Here is a 27,838-nt window from a genome sequence, read left to right on the forward strand (position 1 = left end):
ACTTTGAGGGAAATGAAAATACATCTAAATGAGGGCTAAACTGAAGCAAATGGGGGCAGGTTTTGTGAAGATTTTCAAAAACTGGAGGGGTCCCCAATTTTGAGAAGGCCATCACAGAAGTGACCACCTAATTAGATGTGAGAGAAGCGTGAGCATTCTCCCAAGCATTCTCCCTGGAATACATCAGGAAGAACTTTCTGACAGTAGGAGCTGTTCAACCGTGGAACAGACTCCTTGGGACTATCCCTCCTTGGGGGTTTTTAAGCGGAAGTTGGATCTGTTATGGATTCTCTGATTCTAAGTTTGGTTATAAACTACAATGCAGCTTTCAGCACCTGAAAATGACTGCATCAGTGGTGGGGAAAGGTATCAATAACCCTTTGCACAAAGGTCATTTTCCCAAACAATGCCCCATCCCAACCATTTGTCCAGTATCTTTTGTCAATAAACAGAAAAACAGTCCACAGACAGTGTTATGGGTACCTTTCCCACCCACTGCCATAGCTGCTATACTTTATTTTTTGTTGATTTTAAAGTTCACCTATCTCCTGTATTTCAGCTTAGTCCAGAGAAGTGGCGTGGAAGCTGCTTCTCTGCAGCATGACTCCCCTTCCCCTCTCTCTGGTCCATTCCAGTCTAGACCATTTAGCATCTTGAACTGAACCTAGAAACCTACTGGGAGCCTGTGAATTTGCCACAAAATCAAAGTAATTTGCTCCAAGCAGCACCCCCTTCTCCCCATTAATACTCTGAATAGAATAAGACACTGTCAAACATATTCTAGGAAACAATTACTGAGGTCCAATTTAAAAAGAGAAAGACACACACAGAGAGAGGCAGTGATAACATACTAAATGGAATAAGATGTCCAACAGTGATAACATCTAGCAGCCATTTCTGTGCCATCAGTCCCCTAGGAATGACTGGTACATGGAAAGCTTGCCATGCTATAGCTACAGGGTTCACATTTCAACACACATATCCTTCCAAACAATACGCTTCTGTCAGGTTAGCATTCCATCAAATCTGTCAATTGCATCATGTTTTTGTGCTACAGGACAAGATGACACATTGTGTAAAGGTCAAGTGGAAAAATGTCCCTTCCACTACATCATCAACTTCAGCTGGTAAAGGTCATTCCGCCCAATAGTTGCTCCTACAGAAAACAAATCTACACGAGGAAACGATCCAATACCTGACGAAGAAGTGATCCAATACCTTTTGTCTCATCCAAATGTTTCTTCAGAACCAAGTCAACTTGCCTATTTCTTTTTCACAGGGTTAATTACAGAAATCTAGGCTGCACAGAATGGATTGCATATAGGCTGGACATAAATTTCAACAAGTACATTTTATAAGATGTCAAAGGTTTCCCATTATCCCATATATGATTTGCCATTAGAGCCAATAAATGTGAAGCGCTTTCAGTACTTAGAAAAAGAGCTGTTTGGGTTGTATGCACTCTTATGACAATCCCTCTATAAACTCTAAGTTCCAGTTACTTTAACTAATGTACTGAACTCAATAAAATTCCAAGTATGAGGTGTATTTTCTTCTAAAAACAATACCAAATGAAATGGATCCAAGTCTGTTTTGTCTGAAAGCCTGTTGTTTGATTTCTACATGTAGACACTCAAATAAAGTAGTAAGAACTGGCCATAGTCAAAATCCATGGCATGTGCCACTGTTGATTTCAACATAAAGAAGTGGTAAAAGTCCCGAGAAACCTTATACTTAAATTACCTATAAGTATGTTGCATGGTTGCCAGCACAAAAAGATTCACAAAACATTCCAGAAACTATAAAGTTTTAGTAGGAGTCATCTTTTGGTTATTAAAGCTGCAATTATCTATGCAGTGTACTCACATAACTGCCAGCAAACCCCATTGAACTCAAGAGGACTTACTTTGCAATAAGAATGTCAGAGAATTCCAACAAAAACTGAAACAGAGTGGAAATTACCAATGTTCATTTGTTCATCCCATGTCCAGAATGAAATCAATCAACTGTTGTTCCTTTCAATCTGCAAATGTTACATAATTGATTATGTTGATTCCCATTTGCGTTGTGTTTCCTTTGCACTGAGATGAATGGGGTAGAATAGCATAATGGCAATGTAATTACACAATTTACATAATTAATTACGTAAAATATGTAATTTCACTACAGCGGACAGTGAGACAAATATAGTCATATTGGGCAGAAAATGAACTGCAGTGCAATCAATACATGAAGTACAGGGGTTGGCATCCTGTTCATATTCCCAGATCTTTCAAGAGTGCTTGATGAAATTATAGAACTACTCCAAACCTCATACCTTTTTACATAGGCTTATACCAGAAAAGCACGAACCCTTTATCTAAAAACAAATGCTAGGAGACAAGTATAGAATTTTCCGATCAGTCAAACTCTGCTGCGATTAGACAATTATTATTGCAGGAGGTTTGCTCCTCTGACATCTGTTTATCATTATGGCCAGTTAATTAAGTGTTCAGAGATTCTCATTCATGACAATACCAATGTGCTGTCAAACTAGAAGCTGCCATTTTCTATCCTCACTGACAGTCTTGTGGATTGGTTCGCTTGATTAGGCAGCAGAATAGCATGCATGCAGGTCCAGCATCTGCAAGATTAAACCTCTTTTTCTTCCTTCCTCCAATTTAGCAAGGCAGGACAGCAAATGGAATTTTCATGAGAAACTCTCAGATTTTTAGGATCTCATATAATTGCATTTGCAAAATTTCCCTAGAGGTTTAGTAGTAGGAGAGGAGCCGTTATAAACAGCAGTATTGCCTCTAAAGAAAGCCATTATTCCTTATTCTGGCTACATAATCAAAATTTACTTGAGAACATAATTAAAGAAAATACCTTTTCAAATAAAGAAAATTTCCCATGGGGCAACATTTTCAAATTTAGATACGTACTCCAAGGCAGCCGCTATCATACCTAATTATACATTTCACTTTAACATTTAATACTTGGTAAGCACATACAAGATTTCCAGTGAATTCAAAGGCAGTTCATGTTCTCAGCACCTATTGACATTCAGAAACTTGAACATTGATATAGGCAATTGTTCACACTATTTTTAAAGGAACACAATAAGAACTTTGCTGATAGAAAAATGAATGGTGGTTTTGTATAAGAGCACAGTTGTGTGCATCACAATCACTTCAGTGGGGTTTAAGCAATCAATGCTTACGGTATTCCATTTGTGCCATTTAAGTCAAAATGCTGTGTTTCTATAAAACAGAGCAAAATTAATTCAAGAGCCACAACCTTTTCCATCTGTAAGCACAGTTCCATTTTATGAGGAGTGGGGAACCCATGGTCATGCTGGCTGGGGCTGATGGGAATTGTAATCCAAAAATATCTTCAGAGTCACAAATTGTTGACCTCTACATTAGGATGTATATAAGAAATTACACAAAGACAGAATCAGTCTGTCCTACTTTTAAAATTAGAGGAGGTGCCATTCCATTCCAAATCAAATTACAAGTCACTCTACGTCAATAACCTGCCTAAACAAGTGGTAAGGACGAAACGCCCACCATTTCCAAATCAAAGCATAGCAAGCAACATCAACTAAGCTGTTTGTGTGGTATTTTCAATGGCACAAGTGGTAAGAATTCCATTCTAAACCATCTGAGGCAGTTAGCTAACCTGTGTGTTATAAATATCAAAAGTCATAAAACTGACTGAAGAATTCAAGCAATCTGCAATAGAGTTAATAAAATATGCAAGCCAAAACAATTAACTTTCTAAAGCAATGTGGTCCAAAGTATAACTAAGATAATAAATCATCTTCAGATACTGCTGTTGCCTGGTACCATTCTCAAGGGTAAAGCATTATAGCCAAAAGAGTCTTTTCCTCAAAAGCCAGTAGATTCTTTTTCTTAAGCTTGACTCCTGAAAACTTGCTTGCTGTCTGCATTCAGTTATGAAGGTAAATTTGATGTTTGCCTAACAGCATAATCCTGTAAATGTTTACCTAAGAAAGCAAAGATGTGTAATATTTTGTCAGGAATACAACATTATCAGATAGGCTCATCCATTATAAAGTTATATTGATAACTCATTCAGATCAAACATTTTTCACGTGTATGATCTAAATTGCTAAATATTACCATCACAACTAGTCCTAAACATTATGTTCACGATCCCATCATAGCAAAAGATGGTTTTGGCTTTGTATATTCCTTCAACAGCAGTTTTTTGAAACTTTGCTGGATTGATTAAAGTGCATGCTAGCAAACACTTATTTAAATAAGCACATTTTTCCAAAATACTTAGCAAGCTCATATATCCCTCATATGTAATCTGTGGAATAGAACTTCACCACAGAAGTATAACTAATATCCAACAAGAGTGTACAGCAGTGATGGGAGACCTGTGGTCCTCCAGATATTGTTGAACTCCAGCTCCCATTTAAAGGGCCATCCCACCTGAGGTTCCTTATCCCTGGTCTTCGTCTACAATGGTGCTCATTTCTCAGGTTATCCCTACTAAACATCTATCATGTATTGAGCAATAATTTATGCCTTATTTGAAGAACCCAAGCAACTTGTTATGTTTATACTCATCTTTTTTATTTGATGCAAGGAAAAATATGCTATGTAAAAAAAAAAGCGCTATCTTAAAACATACCATCTCATAAGTCCTATATACCCCTACACACACAGTTTGGTGAAAGACTCAGCCAGGAAGCACCATACCAAGCAGATTGTGGCTAACAAATCACTGGTCCCACTCAAATACTAAAGTGGGAAATTTGGGCAGCACATACCAGTTTATGCAGCCCAAGCAGCATCACTGGAGCCCAAAGGAAAAAGTATCTGAAGGGAATCAGAGGGTGGTGTCCAATCATGTCCAACCACGGAAGATAGATCAAGAACAAAGGAGCCTTTAGAGCTGGTGAGGCAACATTGAATCCCAACTACCGTATTTATAAATTAAAAACTGATTGTCCATATCGCTTGACAAGAAATAGCATTCCTCTGATACAAAGATATTCTTTGGGAGTATTCAGTGAAGGTATGTGTATGTGAACTCTTTGATTTTCTGAACTGCATTCAATTAATGTGGTGAGATTTGAACATACAACAGTGTAATATACAACCGGTGTGCAGAGCCTAAACTGAACCCCTTTCACGTGTGCCTATTGCCAGGACCCACACTGAAAAGAAAATAATCTGAAAACATTTATGCCCTCCAAAAATCCTATACAAACATTCAAGTTGGTACAAAAAAAAAAAGGAAGCTACCCATTCCATCTACCTCCCACAGATATTTTACTTAAAAAATAAAATAAAATCTTGGCAGCAAGTTTAACCTTGGAGCTGTCAAGTTCTGTCATGAATAATGAGCCGTAACAACATTCCAACATCCTTGGACAACAGAAACATTTCTCTTCTGTGCTATGCCAGGCAAAATGACTTCCCCCTACCATCCTACCTGTGAGAGTACGTATGGTAATGTGGCCATCAAGAGGAGATTGCAAGTAAATACAAATGAGCCATTTCATTATGTTTCATCATACAGACTGAAAATTGGGTAATAAATAAACTGTGTAATAAATAAAATAATGTGTAAAACAAAAACATGTTACATTTAAAATTAAAACAAGGAACAGAACATTACATTTGCCCTAATAGTCACTCAACAGGGCATCTGCATATGATAGCATATCTGCACTCAAAATAAGCAAAATCTGGTAAAAAGATTTCAGGCTTCTCTCCCTAGGTATATAATAGTAATAATGAGTTCTTAGCATCATCCAGAAGGATAATGTGCAATTCCTACTCAATTAGGCTTTCCAATATGAAAGTTGTGACTGTGCTCTGTGTTTATTCAATATAGATAGAAATAAACCATCAAACAGCACTTTCATACAACCACACTCTGGATCTCTTTTAGGAGTTGGTTAATCACTACAATATTATATACGGTCCTATGATTAACAAAACTGAGTTTTCATTTATGTGGCAAAATGTTTCACCTTCCACCTTAATCAGCTGCTCTGATATATAGTTTTTTGTTTTTTTAAGGGAGAATTACTGTTTCCTAATCAACCAAGCCAACTATCAAAATAATCCAACTTTGATGGCGATGTAAGACCTCCTACTCAGTATTTCACTGAGGTCATGTCAATGTAACATCTCCTTGAGTCAGTAAAGGACAAGGAGTTTCCCACCACAAAACCACTGGCAATATATTGCATGTATGGTAATTTGTGGTCAGTGGTAGGCAAGAGAGCGAGATACATGATAACTGAAATCCAAATGAATGCATTATTCATATTACCCATATTACCAGCACCAGGCATCCCATTTAATTGGTGTTTAAATCATATTGTGCACAGCGTACCAAACATTAATAAAGTCCTAGGAAAGGATTGTGGTTAAAGAAGCAAGTATGAAGCAGGAATTCTCACCCTTCTGAAGTTCCTGATAACATACGTTTTCCATAAAATCCAATTAACTTGTGATTGTTTACTAGAGATGCAATCCATCACTTCAGTGAGGCTTGCAAGGCTGTGGATTACATCCTAAATTAGCTGTTCAGCTCATTATTTTAAACAAACCAGGGGGCTGCCTTTAAGCTACTTTTTCCCCCCTATGGTCGTACCAGCTCAATTTCACACTAAATATGTCAACAAAAACAGCACACAGACCTGACACAGTCCATACCTAGTCCTCCCACTCAATGATGGGCCCCAATTAGTGCTACAAACCATTGATCAGGTCTTCCACTAGAAAAAGAAAAATAAGCACTTAAAAGATAAAAAAATATATATCCGTGATTAGGATGGGTAATCCCTCACAATATCTTTCTTCCCAGCCACTGCCCTGCCCTTTCCCCATCATTCCTAAACCTTCCCCACCCTCGAAACCAAGCTTTTCTGGATTTTTGTTTTTAACTGTTTTTACTGATATCTCTGTTTCCTTCTTTTTGTAAACCACTTTGTGGGTTGCTGTTGTTTTTTAAACAGTTTATGCCCCATATAAATTTGATGAAACAGAGAAAATAAAAAGATTCAAAATTCGTTTATTTAACAAAATGCATATGCTGCTTGACTGTAAACAAAACAAGAACCAAGTTTGACCTTTCCTGAAAGTCTGGTGCAGGCAGCAGGAGCTTTGCTTCTTTGTTTTCAATTTCCCTTGCTGGAGCACGGTAACAGAGAAGCAATCCCATAATGAGAAACCTCTCCCTGGATGCAGCTCAGGTCTAGGACAACAGATGTGGGAGGGAGGAGCTTGAGGACAGGCACACCCTGCACCTGAGTGTCAGATTCACTTAGGAAAGTGGTTTGAGATTATTGTTTACCTTTCCCTCCTTGGAATGCTCCTTTGCTTTGTGCTCCAAGGAGAGATTAAACAAAACCCAAACAAAACCCAAACCACCCTTCTTGCATCTTGCATTGTCAGATATTGATGAGTGGGTGATATTGATGAGTGGGTACAGATACGTTTGTCTGCTAGCAATTGACTAGAATTTGCAGAGGAAATCTGCAAAAAGCGGATAACTTGACACTTTCACTGGAATTTTCTCAATTAGCTACCAAAGCAAGGGAGAATTTGAATCCATTTTCATACAATTAGTAGTACTGTGTGTGTACTTCAATATAAAAAAAATCCTTCCAGTAGCACCTTAGAGACCAAATAAGTTTGTTATTGGTATGAGCTTTCGTGTGCATGCACACTTCTTCAGTAAGTTCACACACACTTTTTAAAAAAGCAGTTCGCCCCTTCTTAGAATTTGGTGCCCATTTTGAAAGCTATGCTAGAAACCAGACCACACACACACAAGACAGCTTGAGATCTAGGCAAAGGAAGTTTTTCTGCCCAGTGAAGGAGCTTGTTTCTGTAAGAGCAGAACTGCACACCAAAGAGAAAAGGGCTTGTTGGGGTGGGGGGGGCACCACTTCTCTGCTAAACCCAAGTGGGGGCAGCAAGGTGGCTGTGAAATGAATTTGCAGAGGTCATTCCAGATCCTGTGAGCCACTCCAGAGTTTAGACAGGGCAGAAACAACATTACCCCAAGGGCGAGTCACCATATGGCAGCAGTTCAGGTTGTACAGAATGGTGGGAAAGCCTTCATGGGCTGAATATGGCACAAAGGCCTAATGCTGTCTACACAGCTAACCCTTCACAGATCAAGCAACTGGGCCAAACTAGAAATGTGCATAAATACCTAGCAGGTGGCTGTACATCTTGTTTTTCCTTAACTAGCTACAAGGGTGGCGTGTCTGATTCTTACTGTGAAAGGAAGGTGGGGCGGGGGCTTATCTCTTCACTCTCCCACCAATATCAGAATGGAGATCACACTCACATATAAAGCTAAGTAAGAGCCTTAAAGAAAGAAAAGTCCCCAGATGCCAACAAATCAAATTAGGCCTGTATTGCCGCATGGGGCTGTTACCACCAGTACATTTCCTGGGGAACTACTATTACATCAGCTGCAATGAATTAATCATTTATTACCAGAGGATCTTGTTACCAATACATTAGTAATAGCAAATGGGTTATTCCTGACCAGAACACAAATCTCAATTAAAACTCACCAAGAGACCTAAAGAAAGGAAAGGAGAAGGAAGAAAATAAAGGTAAATTTGTGCCTTTCTGTTACAGAAGAAATACCCTAGGTATGATAACATAGGTCCCCAGAATAAATATAACCTTGCGCAGAGGGAAATATCACGCAAAATCCACAATAATGAAACAATACCTTTAATACCCAGGGAAAAACTTGTCAAAACATATAGTACCAAGGAGATTCTTGCCTGCTAATTAGAAATATCAGCACAAATTCATCAGAATGTATTGCTCCTTTGTTGTTAAGAGACAGATTCTCTAAGCAAATGGTATTAACTACTTCCCAAATGTATTATCCCAGGAAAGCCTCTTCAATAAATGTTAATGATTAATCGGTGCCTTCATTGTGAAATGTAAATTCTATTAATGAAGTGGGAACAATGAATGGGTCTCTCCCCAATGTCCGCCAGGTGAAAACAATTTTAATTCATCTCTCTTCATTACTCAAGAAAACTATGCTAAGATATATGACCAGATACCTTTGGGAAACAATGTTTGTGTTCATCTGGATTAGAGAGAGATCCAGCTACAGGAGGGCCCAATATTCAATATCGCAAAGATTATCTGGGGAATTGAGAGGAGATAATGAAAGCAACCCACATATTACAGAGAGAGATTATCAGATGTATATCCATTATAGGGAATAAATACCTATTTCCAGGCAATAATTATTCTCCAAGATTTCACTAACACAATGCAACCGAGGGCATAAACCTGGTGTGACTTAGAAGTCGCTAGGCAACCAAGTCTACCAGGCAGATACTGGTGGACCCCTCATCACAGGCAGCTGGTTTCTCTAGAATACCTATATTTTCCTAGATAACACATTGGGACAGAGATATTTCACTCCACTAGTTTTGGCTACAGTCCAACAGGCAAGGCTGGTTTAGGGAAAGATCTCTCAGAAGGGTGTGCCCTTTGGAAGGTCAAATTATTCCCCAAAGTCAGAGGAAGCCTACATATGGACCAGCAGAGAAATCATCCCTTTCTCTGCCCTCTCCGTGGAATTAATTCTGGTTTTCCTGGAGCCCCAGGGTCAACACAACCACAGCATTCCAAGCTACACCTTGTTTAATCAGGCATGGCTGATCATGCTACAATGAGGTTAGGCCAAGCTGAGCTGTGAATCATTTCAGACATAGTAATAAAATAGCTTTTCATGAGAAGGTGAGAAAAGCACAGAAACATCATCTCCATAAAACAAGTTACATACTTCCAGTTCCTCATCACCCACTTATGCTCTCTAACCAATTCATGGTATGGAAGAAATCCTGTGCCCAAAATGCTAGTCTTAAAAGACCTCCAGCAGATTCACCATTCCATTCATAGCTATATAGGGAAAGGTGGCTGAAGAGACCAAGTCTAGTTCAGGGACTGCCCAGAAAGCATAGGGTGGGAGATATTATACAACAGGACCACAATGCATCATTGTGAGAAACATTTTCATGTACAGTGAAGCCCTACAATAAAATGTCTTAGATCAGGTGCGTCCAACAGGTAGATCGTAGATCACTGGATGTTTGTGGTAGATCACTGGTAGATGTTCTTAATGTAGTCTGCCCCACCTTGTTTCATAATGACGGTGCTTTATCTCATCCTGTTCCCCGTAATATACAGTGGTACCTCGCAAGACGAATGCCTCGCAAGACGAAAACTCGCAAGACGAAAGAGTTTTTTGTTTTTTGAGTTGCTTCGCAAGACGAATTTCCCTATGGGCTTGCTTCACAAGACGAAAACATCTTGCGCCTTTTTCTTAAAACCGTCAATGCATTTCTATGGGAAACCGTCAATGCATATCCGTGCTTAGCAAGACAAAAAATTCACAAGACAAAAAAACTCGCAGAACGAATTAATTTCGTCTTGCGAGGCACCACTGTACTCTGTTTATCATATGGGGCCTGCAAGTTCCCCTAATCCACTTCCTTGCTGCCCCAGCATACAACCTATTATTCACATCACATGAGGAATTATAAATAATCAGCTCAGGTGTCTTGCAAAAAGAGACTGGTAACAAGTAGTCTTTCCATAGTTTAGTGAGTTTTAAAACCTAACTTTTCACCAGGTGTGACTTTGCTACATTCCCCAAACTACAAAGTAATTTCTGCAAACAGAGCTGAAACCGACATGACAGCAAAGGGAATGGAAGGTCAAGATTTTAATTCTTCTTCCTGCTCTCAGCTTTCAAGATCAGAAGCTTTCCCTTGAGAGAAGCAATGTGGATTTCACAAAAGATCTTGAGAAGTCTGGTCATATGACACAAAATAATAAAAAGCAGTGCCAGAAACTTGGCTGAGAACAGCGTCAGCAGAAAGGAAAAAGAAGGAAATAGGTCAAGAATTAAAAAGTTAGGAAAAACTAATATTGTTGTTCTTACAGCTTTAGGTTTGCCTCCTTATGTGCATTTTGACAAGATGATCTATGGAAATGTAATGTCATAATGATTACATACCTGTTACTTATAAAAATGCAACTAATGCAAAGCTCCAAAGGTAGTTCTGGAATTTACACTAAGTTCCCTTGAGTCATGTACATTAGATAGAATCAACCTTATTTTTTCATGGATCTTTCGTCACTCCTGAGTGCAAACCACTGCATTACAAACATCTGCCTTTCAAAAATAACACAAGAAGTGCCTTTTTAGAACATGGTGGTCCCATGATGGAATACAAATAGCCATGGGCCCAGTTCTGGGGGAAGTAGAAATTCTGAGGATCTGACACAAAATGAAAGAAAGCCATGCATGTCAAAGCACACAGTGTGAATGAACAGAACAGACAGATGACTCCGCAAGTGAAGACACTGGAAGAAGTGCAACACAAGGGTGGTTGCATCTCAACACCATCATACCCTTGGACTCTGCATTTATTTATTTTAGATGCTGATCACATTCTTTTTGCATGGTTAACATTGATTAGATTCCCAACTTCACCTACAGCTAGGCATAGAAAAGGGTAGTGGAGAGAGAGGGTAATCCAACCATATGGACCATGAGTGGCCCTCCTTTAGTGACTAAGCACAGAGCAGGGAAGAAATAATGTCTTTCTCCCCATTACTTTATCTCATTTCTTTTTAGTAGAAGTTGACTATTCCCATATCATTTTTTCTAATTTTGAGTTAACACTCAGCAGCTAACTATATGTCACATGCAAATATATACATATAATAGAGCCCCCAAACCTTGAAAAACAACAGAACCACCACTTTAGGAGGCAGAAAATTGGGGCAGAAAAGTAATGAGCAGGAAAAGGGTTACGTTCCCCATCTCCACTACTATTTCTCAGCTCCAGTTTTCTCCCTTCCAAATCTGATTTTCTTTTCTAGAGTACTAAGACTCTGTTACAAACGTTTGAATTAAACATACAATTAGCTCTATGCAATAATACAGAACATTGCTTTTTTCACATGCTATTAGTCATTTTATTCTTCCTAATGGGGATGTGGAAGACTCAGATTCAAATCTCAACCCCATCATTAAGGTTAGCTGGTTGGCCTTGGCAAGTCACTCACTCTCTATAACCTCCTTCATTAGGATTTTTCTGAGGATAGGAGAATATTGAAATCCACCCTGAACCCTTGAATGAAGGGGAATGACCTCGGCATCCCAAAAAACTATCACAGAAAACTATTGTAAAACAAAATAGAAGTCCAGCAATAGGAGGAAAAAACTCACCCCTCTCATAATCATCCTCAGCTACCGCCTTCGCTTGAAGTCTTTGAAGCTTTCTTATTAAGGATTTTATCTGCATTAATTAAGAGACAATTAACAGTATTTCTATGAATCTTTATTTGCTATTGAATTCAAATCTATATAACTGCATATATGATCGTAACATTTCAAGTGTGTCAATTTTGGCACACTTAACTAGAAAATTTCTAAGGGTACTTATGTCTTATAGATTTCAAAAGCAGGACAGAGCAGGCATCGAGATATTAGAAGAGCATTTCACAAGCTGTCAAATGAGACAGGTTTCATGTTTGATAATATCCATTCACATGCAAATCTGAAAGCACAAATACAGAACAAACTCTGAATTCCGTCTCCTGCCTTTCATGCTTCAGCCAAGAAATATGACGTCAAATAATAATATGACGTAATAATTCTACCTAATTTTAAAATAAGCCTGAAACCATTAAGACTAAGCAGTGAGCTAAGAACCAATAACCCAAGGGGAATGACCTCTGTGAAAGAGGATGGAAGTGGCATGGAGGGAGCTATGGGGAGCATAACCAGGAAAAAACCTAATGGCAAATGACACTGTGTTGGTTGGCTGTTTATGTATTGCCAAAAAAGGGAGCGGGGAGGAAATGCACTACCAAAAGAGAGGGCATCACATTGAATAATATTTATATGTATAGAGGCAAATAATATGATAGAAGTGGAAATACACCTCACCACAGCAGGGAAGACTGTGGCCTGGTGATCTGTGTGTCTGCCCAGTCTGCTTTCCCAGCTGCTACCTGCTGGTGGCAACTTCAAGGCCCCTTTTAAACTGGAGTTGGGCAGAAAGGGACTGGAGTTGACAGAAAGGGAGCAGGTAAGGTAGGAATTTTTGTAAGAGAGGAGAATGCGCACTAAGGAACTAAAGGACCAAGATGATGGAGGATGCACTACAGGGCATGATGGGGCTGAATTTTGCATGTTGGTTAGAACTGGCTAACAACAGTTCCATAACCATATTTTCCAATCCACACTACAAATGCCACCAATAAGTGCAACAACTGCTTCCTGTCTTGCACAACAAGCTGTGGATTTGATTTCAAATTCCTATAACACAAAACAGGAATGAGGAAAAACGCTAACCTTTAATATACTTTGGTTGCCCAGCAAGCAGTCCTGTAGCACTGGCTCATATTTCTTCATCAGGGAATCCCAGCTGTGATCGCTAACAGTGTTACTACTTTCATAGCCTGAGGTCACAGAAGAACCAGCAGATGCTGCTTCCAAAGACTCAGTTGAACAGGAAAATGCAGCATTCGAATGTGAAAGTGAGTGTGATTCACAATCCAGCACTTTATCATCTTCTGCAGTCTCCCTTGGGCACTTATGGTCTTTGCTACACAGAGAGATGGATGAAGCCCACAGTTCTTTCCCTGAAGTTCTTTGTCCCTCCCAAGGTACATGCAAATTAACGTTTTCTGCTCTTCCTGTTTTGCATGTTTGCCAAGCTTCTTTAGGCTCTCTACAGTCTACTGGGCCTCCAATGCCGTTTGTTTCACAAGCTGAATTTAGCGAGAGCTGTATGAAGCTAAAACTTGAATTAAAGTGATCCTGAGGACTGAAAGAGCTACAAGGCATGTCCTTGCTTTCAGATTCCTGGTTGTTGTTCTCTTCCTTCTGATCCAAAGCATGCATTCTTTCCTTCTTCTGTGTTCCACCAGGAAAAGCAGTCTCCTTCACAGAGTCAAGCAAACTAGTCTGCTGTGAGGATGAGTTGGATGCAGGCAACAGATCTCTTTTATAGATGGCAACCACCGGACAAACAGGTTGAATCAGATCTTCTGATTGCTGCACTCTGAAATCAGCCAGGGGTCTGAGACTGTCTGCTTTATTTCCAGCAGCAGGCAATCCAGTTGCCACATCTGGGGAAACCGAGGGACTGTTTACACAAGCATTACAATGTAATGTATCATTTTTGCATCGCCTCTTCAGAAAGCAATTTTTAAATTCTCTGTAGTGTTTTCTGCCATTATGCTCAAGCCCTTTGGGGCCGAAGGGTTCACAGTCAGAAAGAGGCTGAAATCCTATCTGCTGCAGCACTTCTGTTCTCATGTATCCTGGCCTCTTCACCACCCTCTTTTTGTGAAAAGAGGCCGCAGGCAGTGAGCCATCCTGGACCTCTAAAATAAAGAAAATGACAAAAGGGTCACAACAATATTTTGCCTTGTAAGGGAACAGCTTCTGGAGAAAATTACTTCCCTGAAATATATACATAGGCTTAGCTTTTAGCAACATAATGCTGCTGAGAAGTAGAAACTAAGGGGCTGGCATCTGGTATAACACAAATTTCAATAGCCCATGTATTATTCCATCCATTCAAGTGGTTTGTGCCCACATTTCTCAACACATTCTCCTACTCTTCCCAGGTCTGTAATTTCACCACTTTTGTCAATCTATTTAAATGTGTGCACATTTGAAGTTGCTCATTATTTAAGCAATGAACCTGGATTTTAGAGGGAACAATGCAGATAGAAGGCAAAGAACCAGCCAGACTGGTTTAAAGCTGGCTAGGTAGCACTCTTATTCAGATGACACCCATCAACCTAGAATCTAGAGATAACAAAAGTTATTATGCGGAATATATATCTGAAATGTTTTATATAAAAAGATACACTTAAGAGACTGCTATCATTCACTCTAACCCTTTGGCTGACATATTTGGCTTATAAATCTTGGGATTATGCACATTATCTATTATGTGTGTAGATCTGTATCTGAATAGACAGGCACAGCCCTTGCATATGAGATCACGGATTTTGGATTTCATTCTATCCCTAGATACAGGGACAAGATGTACGTACACATGTCTAAGTGTACATTATGTCAGCCATTCAAAGTGATTGGCATGTGGACAGCTAACTGATTGACCCATTCATGCCCTAGAACCCCTGGTTTTCAACAGCATTTAACTATGGCATTGAGTTTTAATTTCCCCAAATTTTATAATGTTTTAAATTGTTTATTTTATTGTTTTAATGTATTGCAAATTGCATTGGGGGCCCAAGAACTGCCTAGTAATGCACATATAAATAAACTCTTGCAGAGTACCCTTCTCCCCACCATGATCAGTAGAATGTCTGACAATGTCTGCTGGTTATTCTAACCCTGCACACATTACTGTATTAACTCCTTGTACTCCATTGACAAAGGCATAGGCACACAGCCCTGGTGTGACGTTGTGATGGATAACCCTCTTCCCCCACTCCTCCCACCCCTTTTTGTTCATGCCTTTTGAAGGCTGAATGACAGTTGTTTTCTCTCCACCTGTGCTGTCCCTCACATTGAAAATTTAGCAATAAGATTCAGACTGCCTGCTGTTAATGTGAAGAATAATAGCAGCTAGACCATTTTCCTATTGCCTATTTCCGATTGTAAGCTCCTTGGGGTAGGGACCTGTCATATCAGTTCCTTGCAAAGCACCATGGACCTAGATGGCACCATATCACAGAGTGCTTCTGTTCCATTTACAATCACAGAAATTCTTCTGTGTGCCATAATCCAGCTGCATTTCACATTCAATTCCAATTTTCAACTTTAGCCTCAGACCTGTTTTCATGGCCTGTTTTTATTTTCAAACATTAAACTTTTATGGTCTACATAAGTACTTCCACACATTTTGAGCCTAGTATGGCTTTACGGATAAGTATATACCTGTACTCCAACACATAAGGAATATATAAACCAGTTTCTATCAAAGACCTTGCCACCATTTTTAGGGCGAATACTTTCCCAAACCCTCTGAATATATGAAAAACAAAACTGTTGTGTTCTGAGAGAACCACTGGTTCAATTACCCCAGTGTTGTGCATTCCAACTAGCAGTATCTCTCCAGGGTCCAAATCAATGCCTTTTGCAAAAAGCTTTTTCCATCTGAGATATTTCTGACATGTTTTGCCCCTTTGAGGTCTTTCCAACTGGCCAATGACTTCGCCTTGGTCCCCAAGTCACTGCCAAATACCTCAAACCCCAGTCAGAATCACTCAGATATAGGAGCCAACTCCTAGGGGCTGAGGTCTCTTTGTACACACACCCCATTGAGGGTATTGAGGTGGCCAGCCCTCACCCAAATTTTATTGCCATTCAAATAGTGTGTGCACACGCCACAACTTTGGATCAATTATGTGGAGTGGGGCTAACGTGCTCCCCCAATATTTTATTCAAGTTGGCACCCCTACACTCAGATAGCTCCAAGCTGGCACACACTCATGCCCAGTCAGCCCCAATGCTCCCTAATTCCAGATCTACTGTCACACCAACTCACTCCCCTTCTCCCTGAAGCCCCCATTCCAACAAAATCTGAGCCCCTCCGCAACTCCTCCCTTTAACTGCTGCAATTACCACCACAGAACCCAGCCTTACGTTTACCTTGCCAGTCTGGACCCAACAACTAGGATGCCCCTATTTTCATCAGAGAAGTGTTGGAGGGTATGCAACTACAGTGGTACCTCAGGTTAAGTACTTGCTGTATTTTTCGCTCTATAGGATGCACTTTTTCCCCCAAAAAAATTAAGAGGAAATGTGTGTGCGTCCTATAGAGTTAATGCAGGCTGCACGGCTAAGCCCAAAGCCAGAACAGGGAGCGCTCTGTCTCGCTGTTCTAGCTTGGGGTTAGCTGCGCAAAGCCTCCGCAGGATAGCGAGGTAAAGGCACCCCCCTGCCCTGCAGAGGCTTCAAAGGCTGTCCCCGAAGCCAGAACAGCGAGACGGAGCGCTGCGCAGCGCTCCATCTCGCTGTTCTAGCTTGGGGATGGCTGTGCAAAGCCTCTGCAGGGCAGCGGGGTGCCTTCACCCTGCTGCTCTGCGGAGGCTTCAAAGGCTGCGCTCTGGGGGCTTCAGGCAGCTATCTGCAAGCCTTCCAAGCGCAGCAGGAGTTCCCGCTGCGCTCCGAAGGCTTGTGGATAACCGCCTGAAGCCTGGAGAGCGAGAGGGGTCGGTGAACACAGAGGAGAGCTGTGCAACGCCCCTTCAGTGAAGTGGGAGGAGAAATGGAAGGGGCTCTGTTTCTCCTGCTGCTTCGCTGAAGGGGCGCTGAGCAGAGAGGGGGAGATATTTTTTTTTCCTGTTCTCCCCCTCCTATGGTACCTCAGGTTACATACATTTCAGGTTACATACGTTTCAGGTTACAGACTCTGCTAACCCAGAAATATTACCTCGGGTTAAGAACTTTGCTTCAGGATGAGGACAGAAATCGTGCTCTGGCGGCGCAGCGGCAGCAGGAGACCCCATTAGCTAAAGTGGTTCTTCAGGTTAAGAACAGTTTCAGGTTAAGAACGGACCTGCGGAACGAATTACCGTATTTTTTGCTCTATAGGACGCACTGGACCATAGGTCCGTTCTTAACCTGAAACTGTTCTTAACCTGAAGAACCTGAAGAACCACTTTAGCTAATGGGGTCTCCTGCTGCCGCTGTGCTGCCAGAGCACGATTTCTGTTCTCATCCTGAAGCAAAGTTCTTAACCCGAGGTAATATTTCTGGGTTAGCAGAGTCTGTAACCTGAAGCGTCTGTAACCTGAAATGTATGTAACCCGAGGTACCACTGTATAAGAAACAGCGAGTGAGAAAATACAAAATAAAATACATGCTTTGCGTGTCGAGGTCTCCAGGGCCACCCCAATAACTCACACATCACACAGAATTTTTTGTTTAAGATTTTTGGCATAATTTTGGCCACAACTTTATTGAAATACAAATTTGTGAGTGGTTGCTTAGGCATTGGTTGTGACTATATGCCCCCACCATGGGGGACAGACTGACATTCCGCACGATGCAAAAGTCAGAATAGGGGAATACACTTGGCGGTTATGTGGAGCAGGGAACCTGCCCTCACCCCAAATGCAACCAGGAGCTCATTGCTATGGCCCGAGCCCCCTTGACAGAGTGGACAAGCAATAGTTAGCCCCCAATTCCTTTAACGGAATCCCTTGCAGCAGCAGCATTAGAGGGGCAGGCACTCAACCTACCAAGGGCAGGCACTCAACCACTTCCCCTCAACCAACCAAACCATAAACCAATGCCTAACCGCAACCTTCCAAGTTGTAACGATTTGCTACGCAGTAGGCAAAAACCAAATGGCCCCAGCCAATCAGCCAGATGGACAAAATTCCTACCAGGCCCCTGCCCCAAGAGCAGACGACCCCATGACAGGCATAGCAAGGTCAAAGCGAACAACCCTATTCTAGGGAGGGAGGCAATCCGATGCACGGTTGAAAAGAGGAAGCCCTAGCCTCGTGCAAGGAGTTTTAGTATTTCTGGCTGTCAGTCAACAAATGGCAACATTAACTTCTTCCCAACAACAAGGGAAGCCCCAATAGCATCGGTGGCCAACGAACAATTTGCCCACCCCCAACTTTGGAGTGTCCTGGTGGCCCCCACCGCAACACGTGCTCTCCATGAAGGAGAACACGCTTTCTCCCATCTTTCTCCTCCCTCATAGCAGAACTATGGCAGGAAAGGACAGCCCATTTGAATATGTGTTTGTTGCTTTTAAAGAGAATACACCTATCAATTTCGCAGTTTTGCAAAGTCTTCAAATATACCTTCATAAGCCTTCAAGGATAGCACCACCCAGTGAAGCAAGGAGGCACTGAACTACACCAAGTCAAGTCATAAAATGAACTGATTAATATTTGTTTGTTTGTTTTTCAAATCTGCATCACCTTGCTGCACAAAGCAAGGTTACAAAGGCTGAAATACCACCTGTTCATTTAAACACACCCACATACACAGAGTGCAAAATTTAAAAGCAATATATACCATTGCTGTGATGTATCATTAAACGGTAGCTTCTTGTAAGACTGAAAAATCCTTTGCTGCTTTCAGTCCCCTTGAACATGTCTTTAAATGGCACACTACAGTAGAGAAGTGCATATTCAGAAAGCAGCAACACTGCACACTTTTGGAAACAGGAGGAACACCAGCTGGCAAGTTGCTTCCTGTTATTCACATTACTCTTAACTAGAGGAAAGATCCTTCTTGTAAGTTTCCTATTCCCAGAAGATACCATCTGCTGCAAGTAGTCATGGTTTAACTTTAAGCAAGCCACTTAAACTGTTTGGGTTAAAGAACAACATTTTACCTTGCTGATCAGAGTTCTAGTAGGAAACAACACTAGGAGTAGATTTGCATCATTTCAGATGCAGACTCTCTCCCCACCTCCATGGGCTTCCGAAACTGTGGTCCATGGACCACCTCATTCAGGTGTAAGCCTCATTCAGGTGGTCCACAATATATCTGTAAAAATGCAATTAAAAATCCTAACAGCAAATAGCACAGCACATTACAATTGCTACCACAGGCAGAAAAAAAATCACTAAGTGGCATACCAAGACCCTCAGCAATTTTCAAGCAGACTGAGGAAATTTTGGGGGGAACCACTGATCCATCCTGTAGGATTTTTTTTTATCCAGTTCAGCTTCCAATGCTTCCACAGGGGGGATACACCAAAAATATACATCTAGTCTTCTGGAAGAAGGTACCAGGGAAGGCATAAACCAACACAGAACTAAAGGTTTTACAAAATAAAAAATAAAAAATGCTTTATTGGTTTTAAAAACAAAACAACTACAAAAGAAAACAATATGCAATGATCAACAAAAGGCAATCCAAAATCAACACTCATTACAAAAAAAGAAAAGATTGAATTCAGATGTCACGAATTCCGACATGACTTCAACTTCCCACACTGTGGTTCCTAAATTACATTACAACTGCGCACTTAACGTTCTCTCTCATAGGTTGTTCAGTTGTGTTAATTTTGTAAAATTCTCTGATTTTATGCAGAAGTCAATCAGGCCTGCCAAAGAATTTAGATTATTACAATGCTCTTTTAGATATTCTCTGTAAATATTCCACTCTCTATTAAATATTTGATCTGTATGGTCTTGGAATCTTGCTGTTAATCTTGCTAGCTCTGCATATTCTAACATTTTATTCTGCCAGTCTAATTTTAAGGGAGGAGAAGACTCCCTGGAAAAGACCCTGATCTTGGGAAAGATTGAGGGCACAAGGAAAAGGGGACGACAGAGGACGAGGTGGCTGGACAGTGTTCTCAAACCTACCAGCATGAGTTTGACCAAACTGCGGGAGGCAGTGGAAGACAGGAGTGCCTGGCATGCTCTGGTCCATGGGGTCACGAAGAGTCAGACACGACTAAAGAACTAAACAACAAACCCAAATCTCTGGCCCATTGTACCATAACATATTTTACTTCTTCCTCCTTGACCTCCCAGTCAAGAAGTCTGTACATTTTAGAAAGTGGCTTTTTTGTGCTTGTATTATGTCTTTCTCAAGTCTTGAAATTTCTGTGGAAAAACCTTTTGGAATGTTTCATTTAACTGGAAATATTGCAATCAATCGAATGGGTCTGAACTTCTTTTAAATTTTAACCTTATTTTCCCACTCCAATAGATCTTTTTAAGTTGCCCAATTTCTTCTCATTTTTTCTTTTAACTGAGAATGCTTCTGTCAGTGAAATCCACCATGGCATTTTTGTTCCAGTAAGTCCTTATATTTAGCCCACACCGTATATAACAGTTTTCTAATCACATGGTTCAGAAAGCCTTTGTGGACTTTAACCTTCTAGTATCCCAAATAGGCATGCCAACCATATCTATTATTGAATCCTTCTAGATTCAGCAAGTCAGTATTTTTCAACGCCAGCCATTCCTGAATCCAAGAGAAACAAGCTGCCTAATGATACAGTTTTAATTAAGGTTCTGGATGTCCACATCAATAATTTGAACCTTACTATTAATCATTAAAATATGTAGTAAAAAAAATTCAGCTTTTATACTGCAAGGAGCAACCAGGTCAAGGACTGGAAACACTCAATACTATGAGCAACTGGCTGACCTTTATAGGGAGCCACCAGAACTGCAGTTTGGGTCATCTCCCTGGACAGTAAAGTGATTGTAGATTCTGGCCAGGCCGATCCAGGCTAACCATTGGGTTCCCATAGGACAGACAAACTATAAAAGGCTTCCTGTTTAGGCTGAGGTTTCCATGGGCAATAGCTGTCTTCCTGGCTCTCACCTGACATGGCTTTGCTCCTCACTCAGACCCCTGCAGTGACTCCTGGCTCTCAGTGCTAACTTAACAGCTGCTTATAAAATAATTTACTGTAGTTCAATTTTCTACTTCACACATGCCCCTCACATTAAGAAGACCAACCCTGTATGTGTATTTTTTTACATCACTTTGTACTGTATTTACTGCACAGATGTACTGTATGTCCAATAAAAATGGCTGGAAAAAGATTCCAGTCCTGTGCTCAGTGATTTGGTCTGATTCGCTGACAATTCTAAGCAGAGGATAGCTTGAAAATTTAGGTCTCTAATTTACTTCAAAGTAAGCTCTGTTAGGTTAAGTCAAACTTGTTGGAGTTAGGCTACTTGTATACAAAATGGTTTTTGTTGAAACTCAATATAGGGTTTTAACAATATTTTAACGGGTAGCATTACCTGGTAGAATGTGATGTCTTGTATGACTGTCGCCTTCGAGGAGCTATTTAATAAGTCACTCATGTCTCAAGCTATTGGCTGAAAGACAAATCTTTGGCCTCAACGCCACTCGCTTCTGTCAAAACACCTGGTGAGTGCTTCAGTATAAGACTCATCAGGCAGATAAAAGGCAGCACGACAACACGCCAACAGAGGCCAATTTAAGAAGCAAGCACAGTTTGAGTGTTCCAGCTGAACTATTTGAATTTTTAATTTCACCAGGGGAATATATTGCAAATTAAGTGTCTGACACACAGTCCATTTGGAATGAGAATTGAGTTTACTGAAATAGAAAGCAATCTTCTCCTAGCAACTCAGTAGTGATTGCCTATAATGAGAATAAGACAACAAACACTGAAGCTGCCATTTCAGGTCAATAAGTCAGATATGTCCAAAATTTGGCCATTCAATTTAATAAAAATCTGGGTTGTGACTGATCTCTAGCTATCCAAATTATACCACTTTGGCTGTTCTAATATATTTACTGCATATTCAAAACTACAATATAATGTAATCCACAGGATCACATAAGATCACATAACAGAATCAGGACATGTTATCCAGATACTTAAAGAATGGAAGGAAGGCAGAGGAAGGAGCACGTGCATTTGCAAAACCATTTAAGGTGCGCTAATTACTGTTTAAGTTGCTTTTCCCCCCCACATGGCATAATTCACAGAAGGAAGTTCCTACTGATTGGGCTCACAATCATGATACTAAAATAGTACTATACTGTAAGATATTACAAGTGTTTATTCTCTCCCCATTCCCTTCCCACCAAAGTTCAAAACATATATACCCATCTTAAGCATATCTAAAATGAAATTATTCCACTGTTAACTACTTGTGAGAGCTGGTTAGGGAAATTGATTTCAGGTTAAAGACAAAGACCAGCATAAAGTTGGTGGAAAACTGATCCTAAAACACCCAGATACAGTTTTTAAACATACATTAAATTATTTTGAACACATTCTCAAATCTGGAATGAGTAATCTTTTGGAAATTGTAAGAACTTGATAACATCACCTTTCAATATGTTATTTAGCTAATTTTAAAAGTTCTATTTTTCTGCTCGATTTTATGGAAAGCCAGTATTCTAATATTAATTTATACTGAAGGACAGAATATAAAGTCACAAAATAAATAAATAACGAGACAAATCAATGAGATATTTTAACGTTGCTAACAGCCAATCGATTCCTAAGGCTGAAATCCTATACAGGAGGGGTGAGGCCCCACCCAACCCACTTACATATGAAAACAAAGTTCACCACAGCCAATCACAAACAAACAACCACACCCTAGGCCAACCCCAACCTCTCTCACCACCAAAGAAACACAAACAGTGAAGAGAACCCGCACAAGCAACGCTGACACAAAACCCCACACATACATTAAGTAAAATAGAAACATCGCCACCCAACTCCACCCCCACTCACCATGGCCCCCTCCACCTCTTTCCCCCTTTTCTTCCTAATGCAACACTAATGCAGGCACAGGCAAACTCGGCCCTCCAGATGTTTTGGGACTACAACTCCCATCATCCCTAGCTAACAGGACCAGTGGTCAGGGATGGTGGGAATTGTAGTCCCAAAACATCTGGAGGGCCAAGTTTGCCTATGCCTGCACTAATGTCTCAACAAATGAAACTGATCTGTAGAAAATGTAACTTGAAAAAAGAGACATTGCACATACTTTTGTAAACCAAGAAACCTTTAATAAAAAATATGTTTTTAAAAAAAAACCCAGGAGGGGTGAGACACTTTTCTCAGGTGGTGCCATCAGGGGCTGGGCTGAGAAAGTACTCAGAGGCAGGAGCTGTACTGCTTTCAATGCCACCACCCATCCCTTCTGCCCATCCCTATCTGTTCTCTGCTAGACTTTGGAAGGGCCCACCGGAAGGCCCCTTGCTCAAGACCCTTTCAAACCAAAATGTTTTTTTTATCAGATCATTTTTATTCTTCTGTTTCAGCTACATTCATACACCTCTTGAAAAGTAACCTGGTTTAAAATTTAACATGAATTTAAATACACAGTAAACACACTTCTCTCGAAATTCTCTATATGACCCTGAGTTAATGCTTGTGTTTTTCCCCATGTAAATGAATTAACCAAATGGAAAATTGCTTGACCTTTCGGATCAAGCATTATTAATATGACACAGTAGGTCATTATCTTATTTATTATTGTGCAAAATAATGTATTGACTCTGTCAACCAAACAGCATGGACATTCACTTTCCAAGTCACTGAAAAACATTGTTCTTTCTAGTTATTATCAGTGCTCTGAGCACCCTGCTAGAGAGTGTGGGCTTCTGATATCCCAGTGGACTTTTAGATATTTCCATTTGAAGAAATAGAAACACAAAAAACCTCTTCTGAACTCAAGGGGAGCTTCAAAAGCAGCTAATCATGCAGCATGGTTGCCAGCTGTTTGAGGAAGTACAACCCTAAAAGTCCCCTTGGACTCATGGAACTAGAGCATGATAATATTCTCTTGATCTTCACTTCACCAAGAACTGCTCCATCTCTGACATCTCAGTTGTAGATGTCCAATTGTGATAGTATGTTCTTTAACATTACAAATATTGTACAAATATTTGTACATACAAATATTCCTGTCCTCTCGGCAAAAATACTGTTGCACACCCTAGTCATCTTTCACGTTGACTGCTGCAATCTTCTGTCTAGCCTTCCACTGCCCCATCACCTCTACCACCCTGGTGCCAAAATTATTTGCCTCTACTGTCACTCTTGGGACGCGGGTGGCGCTGTGTGTAAAAGCCTCAGTGCCTAGGGCTTGCCGATCGAAAGGTCGGCGGTTCGAATCCCCGCGGCGGGGTGCGCTCCCGTCGTTCGGTCCCAGCGCCTGCCAACCTAGCAGTTTGAAAGCACTCCCGGGGGCAAGGAGATAAATAGGGACCGCTTACTAGCGGGAAGGTAAACGGCGTTCCGTGTCACGCTGGACAGCGCTGGCCCCCGGCCTCTTGAGTGAGATGGGCGCACAACCCTAGAGTCTGTCAAGACTGGCCCGTACGGGCAGGGGTACCTTTACCTTTACTGTCACTCTAACTATGCAATGTCCCTTTATAAATCCCTGCACTGTTTTCCTGTCTGCTCCCAGATCTTGTACAACCATTTCATCATTGTCTTCAAAATTCTTCAAGGTTTTCCACCATCCAGCTGCCCTTAATTTCTTAAACAAAAAAAGGGGTGATGGCTCCATAAGCCATAAGTTGAGCAGCTTGAACAATAACCATCAGGAGCATGTGTTGTTGCTGCTGCTATTGTAGGGAGTGGGTGGGTTGTTTTGTGTATTTTTTATATTAGCTGTGTGTGTTTTTCTGTGAACATGTTTGCAGTATAATGTATTTTTATATATGTTTAAAATATCTTGTAAGCATCTGGAGACCTTTTGTGCAACAAGTGACCGACATATTTAATAAACAAGTCAAACAAGTATACAGCCTTCAAAAATATCTAAAATTGTGGACTAGCTAGGAGTTGCCACAGGAAGACTCCATTCGTATCTAAATATTGAATACAAAAGTTATGTCAAAAGGATTTGGTCTTTTAGACGTATCTAGAAGTTAAATTAAAAATGAAGGCATTGAGGATTAAAGAGCATCTATCATGCAAAAATACTGTATTTATCACAAGCATTCAGCCCGATAATCTTTCTAAGAAGGAAGCCATTTTGTACTATGTACATGCCACCCATTGTCACTAGCTAGAATCATAGAATTGTACAGTTGGAAGGGATTCTGAGGGTCATCTAGTCTAACTTCCAGCAATGCAATGCTGGAATATCAACTAAAGCATCCATGACAGACAGCCATCCAACCTCTGCTTAAAATCCTCCAAGGAAGGATAGTCCAACACCTTCTGAGGGAGTCTGTTCCACTGTCAAACAACTCTACATCAGAAAGCTCTTCCTGATCTGTTTTCTTCTAACTTGAGGAGAAAACAAGCTTGCTCCATCTTCCATGAGACAGCCCTTTAGCTCTTTGAATATGGTTACATTATATCTCCCCTCAGTCTCCTCTTATCTAGGCTCACCATACCCAACTCCCTCAACTGTTCCTCATAAGGCTTCATTTCCAAACCCTTGATCATCTTGGTCGCCCTCCTCTGCACACATTCCAGTTTGTCAATATCCTTCTTAAAATGCGGCATCCAGAACTGAACGAAGTACTCCAGGTGTGGTCTGACCAAGACAGAATAGTGGTACTATTACTTTCCTGTACTTCTGTTGATGCAGCCTATAATAGCATTAGCATTTTTTGCTGCTGCGTCACACTGTTGACTCGTTTTAAGCTTGTGGTCTCAGATCCCTTTCACATGTACTAATGGTAAGCCAGGTATCCCCCATCTTATATTAGTGCAGCTGGTTATTCCTACTTAAGTGTAGAACCTTACATTAGTCCCTATTAAAACTGTTATTGTTAGTTTGGGTCCAGTTCTTCAATCCATTAAGGTCACAGCTGGAAGACGGGATACAAATAAAAATTATTATTATTATTATTATTATTATATTGAATCCCGATTCTGTCTTCTGCAGCATTAGCTGCCCCTTCCAGTTTGATGTCATCTGTAAATTTGATTAGCATCCCCTCAACTCCTTCGTCTAAGACATTTATAAAGATGTTGGGCCCAGGACAGAACCTCATAGCACCCTACTTGACACTTTTTTCCAGGATGCTGAGGAACCATTAGTGAGCACTCTTTGGGTTCAGCCAGCCAACGAGCTATAAATCCTCCTAACAACAACCTCATCCAGCCCACATTTTACCAGCTTGACACCGAAATAAAAACTTACCAGTAAAAAAAATTAAATCCCTATACAAGAGTATGAAACTTCAAGAATCATTAAAGAGCAAAAGGAATCAATCAGCCTCAAGAACGACAAACCCAACACTTTTGTTTCCATTCCACGCAAGTTATTTGTTTACATCTGTATCATGCACGAAAAAGGGAAGCAGAAGTATTGCTGCATGCAGTGTCATCAAAACAGAGGCAGGTTTCTCCAAATTTGCAAAAGCCGTGGAGGGCATGAGCCAAATACAGCAACAAGCTGACAAAGCTAATAGAATTTGGCTGGATAAGCTATGACAAAAGCAAAGATGTTCAACTTGGATACCTACAATTCAATGTTATTAATCTTCCCTTGGAACCACTTTACACACTGAGGCTGCAATCCTAAAATCCCACTTACATGGCAGTAAGTCCCATCAAGCCCAATAGAGCATACTTATGCCTTGGATTGAGCTGCAAGTTTATAAACATATTGAAGTTTATAAAAGCTGTCCCCATATATTAAAACTACTCAAATTTCACTTGATCCACAAAGTGCACTCAACATCTGGCCATACAAGTTTCGGGGATTTTCCTTCTGTTTGGTAAACACACAATGGCAATTTCTTTTTCTTCGTTAGTAAGTATTTATTCAGGATAGAATAGTATCTGCATTTATTTAAAAGTAAGCTCCCACTGAATTCAGTTGGACTTACTTCTAAGTAAGCATGCAGAGGATCAGACTGTTAATCGCTCATATAAATAAAATTCCTCAGCCAAGCAATATTTGGCTATGGAAGTGTCCAAAAAAACAAAGCATAATGTCATTTACTGAATCAGACATCTGATCGGGTGATGGCTACTTAATAAAGTATCTGTCCGACTTAAGGACTTCCTGGGCTTCTTCAGCTGAAGAGACAAAGAAGTCTATTGATAGAGATCTTTTTAAAAAAAATTCCAGTGAAACAGTGTAGGCATTATATTGGAACTGAAAGCCTTTTGACTCTCTGGGGGACTATGAATAAAACTGAAAAGGGAACACCCAAAGGAGGCTTTCAAATGGGTTCCAAATACTTCACTATTTAAAGAATTCTTCTCTTGGCAAAGACGGTTCACATGACTACACAAAAACAAACAGGAAGATGTGTAAAAGCTCCTACAGTTTCTTGATGTTTTGAGAAGATATGAGTAAAGATTTGCTGCGAATGCACTGCATCCAAGTCTTCATGAATA

The 27,838-nt window shown here is 40.5% G+C and overlaps 1 protein-coding gene across 7 annotated transcripts in view; it reads right to left on the reverse strand.

The window, feature by feature from the left end:
* DISC1 (DISC1 scaffold protein) overlaps positions 1-27,838 on the reverse strand; it is a 148,239-nt gene that overhangs the window by 113,428 nt on the left and 6,973 nt on the right. For all 7 annotated transcript variants that reach the window (XM_083433897.1, XM_083433898.1, XM_083433892.1 and 4 more), the window contains 2 exons: positions 13,399-14,435; positions 12,268-12,337 (listed from right to left, as the gene is read on the reverse strand). In XM_083433897.1, coding sequence (XP_083290023.1) covers positions 12,268-12,337; positions 13,399-14,435 — 1,107 coding nt within the window. The remainder of the gene's footprint in view (positions 1-12,267; positions 12,338-13,398; positions 14,436-27,838) is intronic.

The sequence above is a fragment of the Podarcis tiliguerta genome (genome assembly GCF_965153285.1).
Source record: "Podarcis tiliguerta genome assembly, chromosome: 3".
Taxonomy (NCBI): Eukaryota; Metazoa; Chordata; class Lepidosauria; order Squamata; family Lacertidae; genus Podarcis; species Podarcis tiliguerta.